General features: G+C 42.6%; 1 protein-coding gene across 1 annotated transcript; it reads right to left on the bottom strand.

The window, feature by feature from the left end:
- Positions 1–141: 141 nt before the first annotated feature.
- On the bottom strand, positions 142–17,510 carry LOC135259433 (NACHT and WD repeat domain-containing protein 2). Its single transcript, XM_064343838.1, has 4 exons — positions 12,888–17,510; positions 11,308–11,455; positions 8,319–8,908; positions 142–6,050 (listed from the first exon to the last, which is right to left on the bottom strand). Exons 1-4 carry the CDS (start codon positions 13,023–13,025, stop codon positions 2,154–2,156), a joined length of 4,773 nt encoding a protein of 1,590 aa, XP_064199908.1. The 5' UTR covers positions 13,026–17,510; the 3' UTR covers positions 142–2,153.
- Positions 17,511–17,824: the final 314 nt, after the last annotated feature.

Below are 17,824 nucleotides of genomic sequence, written 5' to 3'. Positions count from 1 at the left end.
CTTTGGGGTCAGTTGTAGAGGCTTTTGTGGAACCATAACAGTTTTTATGGTGCTATTATTTTTGACTAAAAAGGTGTCTGTGGATAGATTTGGTGTAATTGGAGGGCCAGATTACAACAGTAAGAATGAAGACGCAAAAGAGAAACTTCAAACGTTTTATTACATTAAAATTCTCCATACAAACAATGCATACACACTATTTCATATTGCTTCAGACAATTTTTAAATAATCCCAGTTATACAACTCTGTAACAAAATTTAAATACAACATTTATGAAAATATAAATCTCTAAACAGGTAAGTCAGTCCTGACAATACAAAGAATACTTTAAAAACATTCATTACCAGTATATTTTCTATATGTTGCAAACATATAAGTTATGAAAAGTCATTCAAGTTACATAACATACAATGTACGGTATACTGGCTTTCATAGTAACACATTCAAATATATTTTTAAACTGGCATTCCAATATAGTATAAGACGTAAGTGAACTTGTTGAAACTCGTTAGCAAAAATTTCTTAATACATTTTCCTCTTACACGGCTAACGTAATCACAAGGAATCATACTTAAACTCTAAACAATTCTGCCATGACAAAAAGCCATAAAACAGGGATGTTCTGTAAACAACAAAACTATTTTTTTTAAACCTTTGGCAAATATAAGATTATTCATTTCTATATTATACTCATTTCTTTAGAAAATTTGCTTTCCGAGGGAAGGTAAATCATTATATTTAAAGCTTAATACTGCTACAAGTCAAAAGTTAAACTGATGGCTATCAGAACGGAATGTCCTGACAGTCAAATGAGGCCAATAAATACAATTAGACGGAATAGCCCTTGAAAGTTGTATAAAATGATTTAAAAAAAGAAAGCCAAAGAAAGAAATATTATTTTCAATCTTGTGTGTTGAAGAAATATTAGAATGGTCCATTGCCAGTCTGCCAAACATTTCTTTCATTTGAGTTCATGCCAATTTGAATCACAGTAGGTGAATCAACATACACACTCATATCAAGTACACAATTATTATGTGGAACCAATTCGTATGTTCAAAATGAAACTAAATACGTAATTATTTTCCAGAACTTTCCATAAGCTAAACCGCCTTGTTACAGTATACTATGTTTCCGTCTACCCACACAAACACACCAACAAACAAAACATTACTGAACACACAACCAAAACAAGCAGAACCTTTAAGGCCAAAGTGGTCTTGTAGTGAGAGGCTACACCCTGTGCTCAAAGTGTTATCCCCAAATCAACTCAATTTTGCAAAATAATTCAGAAATTGATGAATAATACAAATTTCTTTTGGGCAGTCATAGTTTTCCACAATAACATCATAATTTAACATTTTCATTTTCCCGCCTTTGCAGTTTACCTCAATTAAGTCTTTTTTTCCACATCAATACATTAATCAACAACATTAACATAATTATGTTTTTTGATATCTAAAACAACCAAATCCATAATGTATGCTTGTCAGAATGATTACTGTATTTATAAATTCCCTGCATCTTCATATTTTTTTTCAAGAAAAAACATTTCAAAATCCAGGCACTCTCTTTGATTGCATTAAGCACATCATAATATTTTTTTAAGGAGTTGCACAATCACAGCAGCCAAAATAGATATTTACACATATTTATATACTATATTTTATATATCTTTTATACAGTACTGGGAAATTCTACTATGTATCTTTTGCAGCCACAAAAAATAAACATACAACTAAATAAACATACAAAAAAATAAAAATAAAATGGCAGCAACTGTATTTTACTAAAAATATATATCACAAATGTACATGGCCTTTTATATAAATTAACAGCATGTCTAAATATACACATTAAAATAAGGATGAGTGGTCAAGGACATTATATCGTCATTATAATGGTTGACTGAACACAACACTGAAAAATCTTTACCATTAAATGACAAGTTCTTCAACTGCCAAAGGCAACAAAGCGCACTTAATAGGGGAACTCATTGTTACACATCTCACTGATAAACAGTCATTAGTTGATAAAATTGACTGCAGCTCCAGTCAGTGCAAGATCATCATCATCAGCAGCAGCAGCATCATGCTCATTAGCAATTGTGTCATACAGGAAGTTGTAAACAGGAAGTGGGCTGCCAAACCCCTTACTGCAGCAATTCATTCTTTTTTGTTGGCGTCGTGGTCTCCGCCTCGCCTGAATCGGACACATTTATGGGGCTGTCCCTAGAGAAGACCTCCGTGGACTCCCTCCAGACGCAGTCGGCAATGGTCTTGAAGGCAAAGGTGCCACACTTGGGCCTGACCTTCTGGGAGGCGTTGTTGACGATCTGCCGGCTGTTGGAGGTGGCGATCTTGATTTTCAGCGCTGCATCCACGCGGTCCACCACCGTGTACGTGCCGATGCTGCCATCTTCGAAGCCGATGATGATGTTGAGTGCCCTCTGGGACAAGCAGAGGAAGGTGGGTGTCTTGTAGAGGGAGCAGGTGCCAATGCTCTTCCCATCAGCCAGTCTCATGACGATGAGGCTGGACACCACCCCAGCATCGTCATCCTCCTCACAGTTCCGGAAGCAGATGTAGACCAGGTAGCGGCCGTCCCGTGAAAGCTTCTGCCGCCAGATGATTCCCGCAGCATGAACAATCCGGAGCTTCCCACTGTGCAGGTCCAGTACATTGATGTTCTCGTCCCCCTTTGAGACAATGCCCAGCTTGCCATTAGGGGAGATCTGGAAGTCCTCCAAATTTTTCAGGAAGTTGCTGGGCAGCTGCACCCTCCGGCAGATGGACTCGTCGGCTACGCTCCAGATGAACACCGTCTCGGTGGAGGTGATGAAGACGACAAAGTCGGGGCAGTCCGGGATGAGCTTGAAGTTGACGATAGTGATGCCTTCATCGCAGATGAACTTCTTCGACACACTGCCCGACCACAGGCTCACGGCTAACAACTTGTTCTTTGTCGTCCCAACCAGGAACGTGTTGGCGGTGGTGATCAAAGCATTCTGCAGGGCTACCAGGATGTTGCAGACTTTGTGGCCAGTAGCCAGTCTCCAGACCCTGGAGGCATTCTGCTCACAGAGGGAGACCACAAACTGATCGTTGTGGGTGATCAGGAGCTGGGAGATCTTCTGCCCGTTGATGCGGAAGATGTTCTCACCCGTAGTCGTCTGCCAGATATACTGGCTGCACTTGTCATCTGATGTCACCATAAGGTCCCCAGAGGATGTGAGGACACAGTTCTCTACAATACCCTCATGCTTGAACACAGTCTCAATGAAGCCCGTGCTGAAGTTCCATTTGTGCACAGATTCTGAGCCATCCATGGTAAAGACAAAATCCTCCCTCCCGGACATCTGCAGGCTCTGGATCCGCTTCCCGGTCTTGTCAATGTTCGACATGGCGGTGATGATGTCTATGTCCCAGACAGAGAGCACCCCGCTGCTGGCGACTGACAGAAGCAGGTTGTGATGGGTGGACTTAATCAGCTTCACGATGGCCCCAGATATCTCCACCAGGCTGGCCATGCACTGACCACTGTCTCTGCGCCACACAAAAATGGACGAGGTGTTTTCCATGGATGCCACAATGCTCTGGCCGTTTTTGGAGAGGACAGCGGCGACAAATCGCTCGCTGCGCTTGGCCTTGAACTTCTCCACCATCTTCCAGAGCTTGGTGTCCAGGACCTCGATGCTCCTAGCCTTGCAGATGAGGATGGAACGCTGGTCCTCTGACAGTTCGATGGCAATCACTTCACTGTCGTCTCCCCTGCAGTCATAGTCCTCCATGAGCTTGGGGTTGGTGATCTCCTTGGTGTTCCACACCGACAGGCTTCCCTCGTTGTCGATCATCACCATCTGATGGATGGTGTCCAGGACCAGGAGAGACTTCACAAAGCCACCTGAGAACTCAGACGTGACGGTGGCCAGCTTGTCCCCACTGCCTAGATGGAAGATGGATGTGGTGTTGAGGTACTGCCCACAGAAGGCGTACATCCCGTCTGGTGAGCACTGAACGCAGGTGACCTCGTACCAGCAGTGGAACTGGTAGAGCGGCCAGCCGTAGAGCAGGTCAATGACATTGACGTCCTTGCTGGCCTCCAGCCAGGCCAGGGCGTGGTGGCTGGAGAGGGTGAAGCCATTGATGAAGGCCACCCCTCCTGTGATGCCACATTGCTTAGAGCCCTTGACCTCCACCTCTGACAGCAGACAGGACTTGTGGTTGTCATAGATAAGGAGTGTATTCTTGGTGGTGGCCACCACGAGGTACTTTTCGTCACTGGTGAGGCGGATACCCAGGACCACTGAGCGTGCTGTGTCAATCTGCCTCAGAAGCTGCCGGCTCTCCACGTCCCAGGTGCTTACGGTGCCATCCTCCAGAGCCACAATGATAATGTTGGGGGCAAATGTGGGGAGGATCTCCACGATCTGCATGTAGCTGGAGCACAGGGGCAACCTCTCTGGGCTGTAGGTCACATCCATAGCTGAGTGGAGGGGCACAATGGAACAGTACTTGGGTCCGTCCTTGTCACACTCCAGCAGAAGGTGACGAAGCTTGGGCAAGGAGGTGACAACTGGGAGGAGTCTCTGTTGGAGCTCGGCGGATAACGACGCTGGGTTTCGGGTGACCTTCACCTTGATGCTACGCAAGGTGGCAGCCAAGAATTTGATCTCCTTCTCCTGTGAGTAGCTGTAGGCCAGGTCGATGTCCGACAGCGCCTTATCGAACTGCCCGATCTTGATCATGGTGTATAGCCAGCTGAAGTTCATGATGACACCATACATGAGGTCGTCTGTTCGTCCACTCCGCGTCAAATGGTAGAGCAGCTCCGTCATCTTCCTGTGGTTGACAAAAAAGATGTCGGGCTCCAGCAGGTTACACTGGAACACCCAGGGCTGCTCCGGCGTTTGCCGGTCGTAGGAGTGTTTCTCGGTGTTCGCCTTGTCGCTGCCGTGATGCTGGTGAGGGTTCCTGTGGTGGGAGATGGCGAGGGAGGCAAAGTGATTGTTGTCGCAGTGAAATATTTTCTTTCTCCCGCCAGCCCAAGCCCCCAGGAAGTACTCAGCCAGAAGGCTGTGCATCTGATGAACATCCTCCTCATTGCTCAGATACAGCTTCTGGGCAATGAGGTGCAGGTGCCGGTTAGCCCACACCATAAGCGTCACATTCCGCACCTGCCTCTCCACCAGGTACCCTTCCAGTTCCTCCTTGAGCTGGGCGATGAGGTCATAGGAGATCCGCAGTGGGTTCTTGAAGTTGGAGCCCACCAAGATGTCACTCAGGACGCTGTTGTCCAAAGACAGGATGTCCTCCAGCTCCATCTCTGTCAGTCCGGCCCGGGCCATGGTGATGTACCCCAGCGCCCTGAACACAAACCTGGACCCCAGCTTATTCTCGATGGAGAAGAAGAGCTGCTCAATGCTTTCGTGCACCGTGGAGCACAGAGACGTGTCGTCCACATCCTTGTGCGATCTCCAGTGCAGCACCTCCCTGTAGATCAGGTTGACAAACATGGGCAGGGTGCACTTGGCCAGCGCCTCGTTGACGTAGATCTGCTGGCCCGACGTCACCTTGCGCTTGACGCCCAGGAGCTGGTGCTTGAGCGTCTGGCTGCACAGCTTCCGGTCCCGCTGCGTCAGCTCCACGTAGCGGCTCTCCTCGTGCACCAGGCACCTGAGCTTCTGCAAGATCCCGTGCTTGTTGGGCAGGGTGGAGACCACGATGCGCACCGAGCGCGGGAGGTGGGCCGGGAGCCACCACAGCTTGCGTGCCTCGTCGGCCTCAGACAGCTGCTCCAGGGCGTCCAGGATGATGACCAGGGGTCGCTGGAAGGACGACTCCCCCAGAAGGTTGACCAGGAGCTCCCTCATCTCCTCGATTTTGTGGGGTAGGAAGTGGATGAGGCAGCGGTAGTTGATGGCGATCTGCTCACAGATGCTCTGCAGTAAAGTGCGCAGGTCGGTCGAGAATTCTGTTGTGCCCATGAACCGGACGATGACCACTGGGTCTGCCTCTGGTCCCAATTCTTTTTGGAGCCAAGAATAGGCCTGGAACATAAAAAAGATTAAGACAAAGATTAATTGGTATTTTGAATAAAACATTGGAACCTGAAAGCACATAAAGGATCTGCTGGAAGATGTCACTGTGCATACTTAAAAAGGTATGTTGAACTGATCTTAGCTTTGTTCTGGAGCTATTTATGAATTTTGTGTAGGACCACTGTGATTATAATCATGAAGAAAATGGTTAATCTGATATACTGATATTCACCTGGTGATCATGAAGATGGCGGTGCCTTTTATTTTGCATCATACTTATTTGCAACTCAGTCTTGTTGTTATCATAAATTCAATTTCAGGTATGGGACGGGACTGCAAGTCACTGACATCATGAAGAATACAGTTGAGTAAAAACTGGAATCGGGTGCGGATGCGTGACGCTTAATTTAGCAGTCATCTACAAAAATAAATAAATACATTTTAAATCCACAACAGTTTCACAGGATCATCATCACTGCAAAAGCAGTGGGCTGTCAGTAATCCAGAGTTGTTGCTGCTGGCGATAAAGACCTGGCATTACGAAACTCCCAGGATACAGTTGGGCTGACTCGGGGGGGGACCCTGAGGGAATCCGGGTCTCTCAGCTCATCAGAACTAAACAAACGTTTGTGATGGAAGTCTGTCACCTCCCTGCTCCAGGCATTGCGACACGTCAACCATAGCGGAAGTTTCCACACCCCCCCCCCCGCCCCCGCCCCCCCCCCACCCATCCCTAAAGACCACACAACTAACACTGCCAGAAGACAGGGGAGGGAGGGCGGGGGGGGAAGAACAAGATCTGGTGCTTTTCATTTCTTTTCGTGCTCTGTTCTGCGGTTGACAGATAGGCTGGTCTATTGACATAAAATATTTGAGTTTGAATTATAATGTTTGCCTCAGTAATGTCACGGCGAGAAGAGGGGAGCAGCCAAAGATATCATCTCATTTGAGGGCTTGCTTTTTTTTTTTCCTTTTTCCTGAAATACCTCCTGATGTCCATTGCCTTCCTGCGTTTAATCTTTTTTTCTCCCCCCTCACCTGTGTGCGCAGTGTCCGTTCTGTCTCACCAGGATGAGTGAACCCTTAAACGCATTGAACTGCGGAACAAACGGAACGAGTTTGGCAGGTCTCCCGAATACGTGTGGTGCAGCAGAGCATGGCGCTCTGCCCATATTCCATAAAGTAAATCACTTTATCTTACAAGAGCCAATTTCATGGCATCAATTATTAAGGCCGAAGAGGCAGGGCACGGCTGGCGGCTCTGGCAGAGGGATGCTGCAGTACAGCCCTAATGCGCCCTGGAAACCAGGCAGCCCGGGAAGGACAAGGTAGCGAATGCAGCACATGCATACACGCACACACACACACACGCACAAACTCATACATACACACGCACACACATACATACACACACACGCACACACACACGTACATACAAACGCATACACTCTCTCACACACACGCACACTCATATAAACACGCACATGCATGCACGCACACACACACACACACATACACGTACACACACAAGCATACACACACGTACATGCGCACATGCACACACAAACATACACACACGTACATACACACACGCACGTACATACACGCACACACAACCCACATGCACTCACACAAACACGTACATGCATACGCACATGCACACATGTGCACACACATAATCTCTCTCACCCACACACACTCACTAACACATGCACTCACACACACAGTCGCACACACAAACTCACATTTGTGCACACACAAAGACACAAACACCCATGAGAATGCGCATGCGAGCGCGCACAGACAGTCAAGAGTAAAAATTGCTTTTATTTTTTACTCAGTTACCTCACTTTCTCACGGTCAAGTGTTTTTTTGGAAGCGTTAAGCAGTGGTTCGGGAACTTTAAAAGGTTTTTAACCAGGAGGTTCAGGATTTAAATTCCAAGTGGCCTACAAATGTTCTACCCTTCAACACATTACTTAACCTCGATTGCTTCAGTGAATATCCAGTCTAAGAATGGATAATGTATTAAAAAAATAAAACGCAAAAAAAAACCACGCAAGCTGACATAAACTCATTTCTTGACCAATTAATTTTGGAAATAAGCAACATAATCGTATCCACCCTCCTGAGACGTGCTAGAGCTAGAGGCGTATAATTGGAGGTTTTACGGATTTGGAGCTTGCCTCCAACCTTGAACAAGGTAACTGCGGAGCAAACAAACAAGGCCACGTCATGCTCGCAAGGCGGTATAATGCTCAGGAGCTTAAGTCCTACCTGTTTGGCCACCTCAGCGAGCAGGAGGGTCTTCCCTGTGCAAGGTCCTCCATACACCACCAGGGGGCTCATCCTCCCTCCTTTGCTCGGGAGGATGTACCTGTGTACCTGGCTAAGGGTCTCACACTTGTACTGGTAGAAGTTGGAGTAGGTCTTGCACAGGGACAGGTGTTGCAGGATGTCGTCGTAGAGCGGGTCAGCCTCGGTGTCAAAGTTCTGCTGGACGGTGGCTTGTATGATGTCCACCATGTCCTCGTAGAACTGCTTGCAGAGGCCCTCCACGTAGTGGCTCTCCACCTCCTGGGAGTAGCCCAGCTTCATGTCGCAGTGGGTGACGGAGGAGTACACGCGCAGGTTGGAGGTGGCCACAATGGTGGGAATGAACTCGTCGCGGATCTTCAGCAAGCGCTCATAGGCCTCCTGGTTGCGCATGACGCGGTCGCCGTTCACCACGATGTCCATGTAGCGGCCCATCTCCGGGAGCTTGGCGTGCCGGTCGAAGTTGGAGATCTTCCGGATGTAGCACACGCACTTCTTCAGGAAGGCGGGGGTCTGCTTGCCCAAGGCAAAGTCCAGCTCGTCCTCCAGGGCTGAATGGAAAAAAAATAAGCATTAAAACAGAATAAGGGACTGAAAAATCCTTACTTTTTCTATATTAACAACCAATACATTTTTGGGTCTGCTTGATTATTACATCAAAAAAAGTAAATAAAAAACCAAAACAACTTTGCATGATCAAAATAATAATGGTTGCAATTTTAAATGAGGTTTTAATAAAAGTTTAGTGTGTCAGTTTCGTGGACTGCCAATCAAAAGTGAAGAAGACGTGATTACATATTATAGAACAAACACTGGGATAGCCCTCTGGCTCTCCTGTTAGAAATAGTGTATATATGGTAAATGTAAGAATGCATCTCTATCTTGTGGCTAAATGAACACGATCATTGATATTTTAAAATAGGCATCAAGTTCTTTCTCCAAAACAGGTGAAAAGTCTGGAAACCAAGGAGATGCTGGTATGATTTAACTTGAGATTAGGTGTAGCTCCCCTGAGCCTGAGAGAAAGGCATTTTTGTCACAATCCCTTAATTCAACCCAACAGTAGCCCATGAAAGCTCTACAGAGAGGGTTTACTGATAGTCTGCCAACACCAGCAGAGCTGTATTGATGTGCTGTAGTTCACTTCCAGAATTTAGCTCCCTGGATCCCAGAGAGATTGTACAGATAGAGTTTTTCAGAACATCGTTTCACAGAAAGCCCTGATTTGTATTTGTCCTACAGTGCTGGCACCCCATAAAAGATGTGACCGTTTTTATATGTTTCAAAAATACTTGCACAAACCAAGTCAAAAAATGAAATTTTCTCAGCAAAGTGTGACTACAGTGTGGCTCTGTGGTTTTGATGCTTATTGACCACTATTTATAAATACTGTACATTGACCACTATTTATAAATATTGGATGCAATACAACAACCTTTATTAAAATGTAGCCCATTCTAATTGTCATTTTATGCTTGCAAATGCATAGTTTTAAATTCCTTCTAGTCTGGCCCAAATAACCAAGTCATGGAATGTCATTAGTTGAGCAGCAATAAATAAACTCTTGGTGGTGAAACTTTCTTTCCCACATAAAAGGCTATTTGACCTGGTATGACCTGTGTTAATTCAACCCTTAAATTTCCTAAGATTCCTGCACACATTCTTATAAATGATTTACAAAGTTGATGTGCAGTGGTAATGAAGGCAATATACTTCATGAAGCCTTCGGGAATATTACACCTTCAGTAAAAGTTTGCCCATTGACCTCCCTGTTTACGACTGCAATGCCAGAAGTACTTTTTCAGCCTGATGACTAGGCTTCAGGATTAAACTGAAGATATTGGTCTATATGTAATCTAGAATCAATTTCCACAGAGCGCTTCACAGAATAATCAATAACTGTCAGGAGAAACATTTGAACCATTTTCCAGTGTGAATGTGACTCAGGTCTGGATCAAGGAGAGGCAGGTGGGGTACTGCCCAGTCCCAAATTGTAGCTTTTGCTCTGCCCACCAAAACATAGACTATTGATTTTGAATAGTCAGTTACTTTGATCCACCCCTGGAAAAATTACATGTGTTTTCAAGTTAATATTTTTTCACCTTATTTTTCACTCCTCTCTGCAAATGCACAGTTCAAAAGAACAAATGAAATAATTTAACTTGTGACCAAATATTTTGACCGGTTGGTTGGGGAATACAAAACTTGGAAACAGACCAGGATATCACTCTATATTTGTCATAGCCTGCCTGTCACTTGGGAGACACTAATGGTAGCTCACAGCAAAATAAATAAATACATAAATAAATAAATGACATAAAGGTGATTTGGTTTCTAATTTTATAATTAAGTGTGCATTTTTTAGTCTTCCGCTGTTGTTGTTTTGTGTTTAAGGGTTGTTACTATATTTCTGAGCTTTGCTGGCAGTGGTTTTATGCAATGTTACTAGCTAGCTAGTTAACTGGAACCATTAAATCTAGCTAGGTTGCTGTTTTACTTTCAGTTATCCAATCACTATTCCCCTGCTTTCTTTTCTTTTGGTGGCTGTTGCCCAACTTGCCAGTATATTACTTTTTTGGCACATTAGGGGGAGTCCAGTGATTTATGAGATATTTGCGGAATTAACCTTAGCAGCATAATGTTATCTAGCTAACAGCTAAGGCTGCTGTGGGCCATGGCTTTCATCAGCAGTTTACAGGGGGCTTTAGGCCTAACCTGACAGCTCTCTGAAAGCACGCTTCTCAGAAATTAAAGTAATGTCTCACATATATTATATATGTATAAACTGGATATTATGTACAAATGCAAAAGCTGTATAAGGATAAGAGCATCTGCTAAATGCTTATAATGTAATGTAATTATGTGACATGTCAGATGGTTGACTGTGACTGAAAATATCTCTCTATGACCGTGTGTACAAAAAGGTCCACTAAAGGAACAATGTGCTCACCAGAGCAGAGAAACTTCTTGGCTTGGCCGGGTTTCATGGTGCCTTTCTCCTGTAGCTGCAGCACGGAAGTCCTGAAGATCTTCTTTATCTCCTCGGAAACGTTCCTCCACGAAGTGTCACTCTTGGACTTGGTGTTGCTGGACTCCATCTGAAGAGAAATTGGAAATGAAAGTATTTGGCATTACTTTAAAAAATAACACTAAAAAGAATAGCAAGTGGATGATGACACTGGTGACCATAAAGTACACTGAGGAAAATGAGGAGAGGGAGATTAGAAAAAAGGGATAGAAAGAAAAGGAAGATACAGAATGAAAGAATAAATAAAATGAGAAAAGGATTGGTGTTGTTAGATCTTTGTGAATCCTGCAGAAGTGAGGATAGGTCCTGCTGATTTCTCATTGTCCCACCTGCAATGACACAAAATAACACCTTCCCACAGGTGACTTCCATGTTTCTCTAGAACACCGTGACTCAGATATCGCACAGGGACAAAACAATTCACAGCACAAACAATTGTGTACTTTCAGATTAAAAAACCCATAACTCAAATTTTCAAAGTATATATTTTGTATATATTTATATTAAAAGTACAATTCAGAGTTCAGAGTTTAGTTCTGCTATCATTTATTTCAGACTAAGTGTTCATCATTACAGGGATAATAGAGACAAACACCACACAAAGAGATAAAGAACCATACTCTAAATTTGAAAGCCAAAATATGGGTGACATATTTCAAATATACTTTCTAGAAATGCATTCCACTGTTACGCACATTTTATTAAACTGGATATGCATATCTATGTCTATTTGTCTGGGTCGAAAGTACCGCCTTGCAACTCTAGTACTCCACAGCACTTCTAACATGTTAAGTTTATTACTTCCTGCATATACCCCAGGTGTAGACCATTCAGGTTTAAAAATGCAAAATGTGCAAAAATACACTGAAGATTCATCGCGCTAGGCTACAACACTGGCATTTGGTTTGGGAGCCCTTTATACAACAAAGAACTTCCCATGTATGATCATCATATATTATCATTCCTGATTTAATTCAAGGCTGATCTGGTAATATTTTCAATATGTAAATACTTTGCCAATGATCTATATTATAGAATAAGAAACCTATTACTGGAATACATTCCAGTATAATTGAATACACTGCATTTTCAGCAAAATATTGTTATTTGAATTGACATCTGTTTTGAATAATACACAGCAGTAATATCTGTGTATCTGAATATAACCAGCACAATGTTACAAAATAGGAGTTTGAAATATATATTTTAAGTGTCTATATTTTAAGTGTGAATATAATTGAATACACTGCATTTTCGGCAAAATATTGTTATTTGAATTGACATCTGTTTTGAATAACATACAGCAATAATATTTGTGTATCTGAATATGACCAGCACAATGTTACAAAATAGGAGTTTGAAATATATATTTTAAGTGTCTCCACCCATTAATACATATTCTTCAAAAGTGTAACAGTATATATTTTTAATATGTGGCACTGTATTGTCATTGCCTAAGGGGGACACATGAAGCCAGCAGTGGGAGGCGGAAGCTCTCTTACTGAGTTGTGGTAGTTCTTCAGCATCTGGGATTTGGGTTTGAGGTAGTACGCGGGCGGCACGGCGTTCTCGTCCCGGCAATACCACTCCTCCAGGATCCGGGTGTCCAGGCCCGCCTCCACGGCGGCGTCCAGGATCATCTCGAACTCCGCCGACTCCACTTCCCCCGGGATCCGGATGCTTCCGTACTTCTCCCCAACAAGTCCCTGTGGGGAAGGAACGAGGGGAGGGGGAAAGGAGAGAAACAGTGACAAAGAGAGAGGGATGGAGAGGGAAAGAGACAGAGAAGGAGAACAGCATTACTTTACTGTTATTATTAGAACAATTACAGTGTTTCTCACGTTTGTGCTCTTGTTTAAATGTAAATCTGTCTTAGTAGCCTACAAATTACATTGTTCTATGCAAATGAATGCATTTCTCATAAATATGGGATTTGGAATAAAAATGATTTAAATTTAACTATACTGAGATGGAAAAGGGAAAGAGGGAGAAAGATGGAGAGAGACAGATATGTGGTTATTTGATCTTATAATCTGGGAAACAAAATTCATAAAATTTATTAGACCTAAGTCATATAAAATTTAAAACACACACACACACACACACACACTGCAATCTATACATATCACATCAAAGTAAGAACATCAGTCGGTTGGGAAACTTGTTTAGCTCTTTTGGGAGAAAAAGAGGACAGTAACGCAGCTGTCTTGCATTACCAGGGCTCGCTATAATTGACCTGAATAGATCTTGTTTAACAAGACACCTGCTCCGAGTTACCTTGGAGAACAGCCTGCTACAAGGAACATACTGTATCAACAATGTGTCAGAAAGGGAACACACCGTGATACACGTAGGCACATATGACATATGCATATTTATATATGCATATTTAAATGTGATTTTTTTTTTTTTAACCTCAGGGCTAATTTGAAATATTCAGATGTTAGGTTGGATATTTCTAGTCTGCTAGTCTTTACTAGTACTAGTTTGTTTTTTTTAACTTCATTGGTTCCAATTTTTGACAAAGGCTCTGGACTTCATGCTCTGGAAAGAGAAATTAAACAATTGATGTGATTGTTTCGACTGGAAACACTGAAAAACAAAAGATGGAGGAAGAATTCCTAAAGTGGGAAAGCACCAGACTAATGGGTTATAACTCACAGAAGTCAAACAAAAGATGGTGCAAGCTTTTGACTCTATTTACAGTACATTTGCTTTATTGAGTAATAAACAATAAGGAGATGCAGTCCTGGGTGGGTTACATGCTTTCCAATAAAAACATGAGCTTTCTCTCTAAGGTTTGTTATGAAATTGTGGCTGCGCAATTTTCATTTATTTATTTAATTATTTTATTTAACGGGGACCATGTCCATCACAATTGGTGCACCAGAGTTAGCTCCATAGCTAATTTTCACCAGCAGTCCCCAGGCAGGAAAAACATTGAAGTACAAATCACAACACAAATACAGGATTTTTGGCAAAAAAAAAAAAAAAAAAAAACATTATTTACTGACCTGTGTGTTTCACTCTATGATCTTTCCTGATCATTTTCATGTTCTGTTATGAAGTGATATCCTGTTTCATTAATGTACAAAACACATATGATGGTTATACTATAACTGATCTCTCTGAAAAACAATTACCACTTGAGATTGTGTGCATTACTAATTTCAATATTCTCTCAGCGCATAACCATAACAGAACCTGATAGCATAGCCGATTTCCAGATGATCAAAAAGACATGCGTGAGAGTTATGGAGCGGTCTCTGATTCACAGCCAGAGCACCCGGCATGGACGAGACAGATCTTGGACGGTGAGCTTCATGCAAATGACTTGACCTGTCCGATCCATTCACACACATGTTAAAAACTGTCTGTCTTCGTTTTCCGCTAACTGCTCTCTCACGTCTGTTTTGACAAAGTCCAAAACGTTGATGTTTTTGCCTGTAGATTCAAATCAACACACATCAACACTCAGTCTTAAGCATATTAACTTTTATTTATTTACATCTTTTTTTTGCTATTTTCACAGATATCTGTATATATGTTTTAATGAATGTCTTGTTCTACACATCTACTGTATAGGCAGCTGAACTGTCTATTTCAAAACTGTCCCATTCTGACAATCAGAAGCCAACAAAGATAAAGCACACGATACAAATAGTATGATTAAAACAAGAGCTGACAAAAGATTTTCAGCTTGGAATCTAAAAAAGTTAATATTAAATTATAATACTACATTCCCTCAGAAACCTTCACAAATCTCAGCTGTTGACAGCTTGGTTACATTTCTATTTTGGATATTGCGGTGTTCCCCCTCCTCTGCCAGAATTCATGAATTTAAAGTGGTTTATCGTTATGAGATAAGGGCATCTTTGTGAGCGAGGGGGAGAGCGAACGACACGAGGCGAAGTCAGGCGTTTCGAAACGGCGGCTGTAATCGCTGTCTTCTTCATACGGAGCCGGCGGCGATGCCAGCCGACGCGTTTTCGTAAACCGCTCGTCCTTGATCGTTCGACGACTAACCTCCCCTGTGTTCGCCACTCACACCAAGAACAGCAATTAAATAAATAAGTAAATAATATACCTTGGAAGATTTTGCACAAGCACAGCCAACTCTCGTCTACATTGGAAAGTATGAGCGCTTGAAGCAGTGCCAAACAGACTGAGGCACCCTGATTGACGAACTAAACTTTTATTCCCCCTCAGGATTTGCTTAACCTTTCTCTGCCTGAGCACGGCAAAGCATGACTGGGACATAAAAGCCAATATAAAAGCTAAGCCCCTAAATGTCCGCTTTCAATGTCAATGCATTAGGCCTGCCCATCTCTGAAGTGGTTTTTTGATCCTGAAAGGCCACCGTATCCAAGTACTTCTAAATCCTGGTCCTGTGGGGAAACTATCCTGGTTTTCACTCCAGTGGAGCACTTCATTAATTACATTTGATAAAGCTTTTCGCCAAATGCTGATCTTTATTTAACATCTCTATATTCAATCTCCCGTTTTAACTTCTTTGTAAAATTAAATGAGCAGTAGGTTGGGTTATTACCGTTATCTTTTGCTCTCTTGAGGTGGTTTATGGTTGTAATTCCGCAGTTTAAATCAAAACTCCCAGAGTAAAGGTGTACGATTTGTATGGCTACATCTTTTAACGTGAACAGGGTCATACTGAAAAGATATTACATTATCTGCCCTTTTGCATGCGATGCGTCTGTAAGACTAATAGGTGCTATTATATTTCCCACAGGAAGTCAAGAAATGTACACAGAAAAAAAGGAAAATGTGGAAAAAAATGCAACAATGCACTCTCATGACCTTAGGGAAACTAGGCTTTAACAATGTATAATCTCACACAGTTCGACAAACTGGTCTTTTAATTATAAAGCCTTCTTGTGACGTCAGTAACACCTCGCTATTGGCAGTGGAGACTGTGCTTGAATGAATAATCCCCTCACTGAGAGACAAGCAAAGTGTCTGGGGCTTCAGACTCCACTGTGCAGACCCTGAGAAGTGCCACTCTCCACTTTAACTATGTGTTGGCTTTTAATTATTTTATTTATTTGTTCATTTTAACCAGCATTTCCAAATGTCTATGATTTTATCCCCTGAAATATTCCAGGCAATTATGCCGAGGGATGGGTTGGGAATACAGGTGGTTGTATTAAATGAGCTAGGTTTGAAACTTGGCTTGGTACCTCAGAGAAACCCCTTGATTTTTGTTTTAAGTGCCACTGGGATTTCAATGACCACAGCAAGACAGAAAGACCTCGGTTTCATGAAAAACACATTATATAAGTCCCCTTCAGTGCATAATGAACTTTTTTTCCCCTTCTGTTTGGTCCAGTGGGAAGATCGCCCCCTACTGGCCCATCCAACACCACTTCCAACATCAGCTTTGTATTTTCTCTACCAGTGCTTACCAAGCTCAGCCCTGCCAGGTGGTTTCCAAAGATCAGGCCGCATGAATATAATGTAAAGTGTGTTTATGAAGGGTCTGAAGCTGAAACAACACAGCAGTATTGGCAGCAGTGTGCACGTTGAGCTAGAATGATCTACCTTGTACAGAGACATGGGGGAAAACGTTGCGTATTAGGATAAATAAAAATGAAAAGAAAGGGCTGTCACCAAATTTAAAAAAGGACTTGATGCATTGATAACAGCCTTCATGCAAAAAAGAAATGAACTTTTACTCGCAATGAAGGCCGCCCATGAACACAGACATGTAGCTTACCTCCTCTATCCACCCGTCCTCTCAAAATCTCAGAAGCGAGAGAGCCAAACATTCAAAGCAGTAAAAGGAGGGTTTAAACAATGCACCTAACCACTGTTACATCCACCCACACAGGCCATGACCTTTGCCTATTCCACTGAAACTATCCACTCCGAGAACAACCCTGAATGAATTCTGAATTGTCTATAATTTTAGAGAACCTTCATATCAGCCCCTTTGGGAGCTCTGGTAATGACACTAAATACCTTACATGTCTTTATCCAGATAAAAGAAAATGGAAAAATGGTTCTGTAGTCCACAGTGCTGTGAAAAAGGCTTTGCCCCCTTCTTGATTTCCTCTATTATTGCATATTTAGATAGAATTTCAAAATGCTGAATATTTAACAGAACAAATATAGATGACTGATGGTAGAATGTGTACAGACAAACTAAAGTGGAAATAGCTTACTAGTATTTTCCCAAACCTTTCAATATAGTACTGTATTTAATGAATGCTTTCCACTTGTCAAACCAAATACGAAAAAGCCTTTTGGTTTCAAAAAATCATGGTTCACCCAATGTTTGCAAAGATCTGTAGTAAGTCAAATAAAATTATATAAAGTGTATTTATTATCCAACACCCCTGAGTTCTGCAAATTACAAGATGTACACAAACAAATTCACAAATCTTCTAAGGACATCTAAAACATACTATTCTTACAAGATTAA

The sequence above is a fragment of the Anguilla rostrata genome, chromosome 7 (genome assembly GCF_018555375.3).
Source record: "Anguilla rostrata isolate EN2019 chromosome 7, ASM1855537v3, whole genome shotgun sequence".
NCBI lineage: Eukaryota > Metazoa > Chordata > Actinopteri > Anguilliformes > Anguillidae > Anguilla > Anguilla rostrata.
Note: the sequence above shows the minus strand (reverse complement) of the source record. Positions and strands in the feature narration are given on the sequence as shown.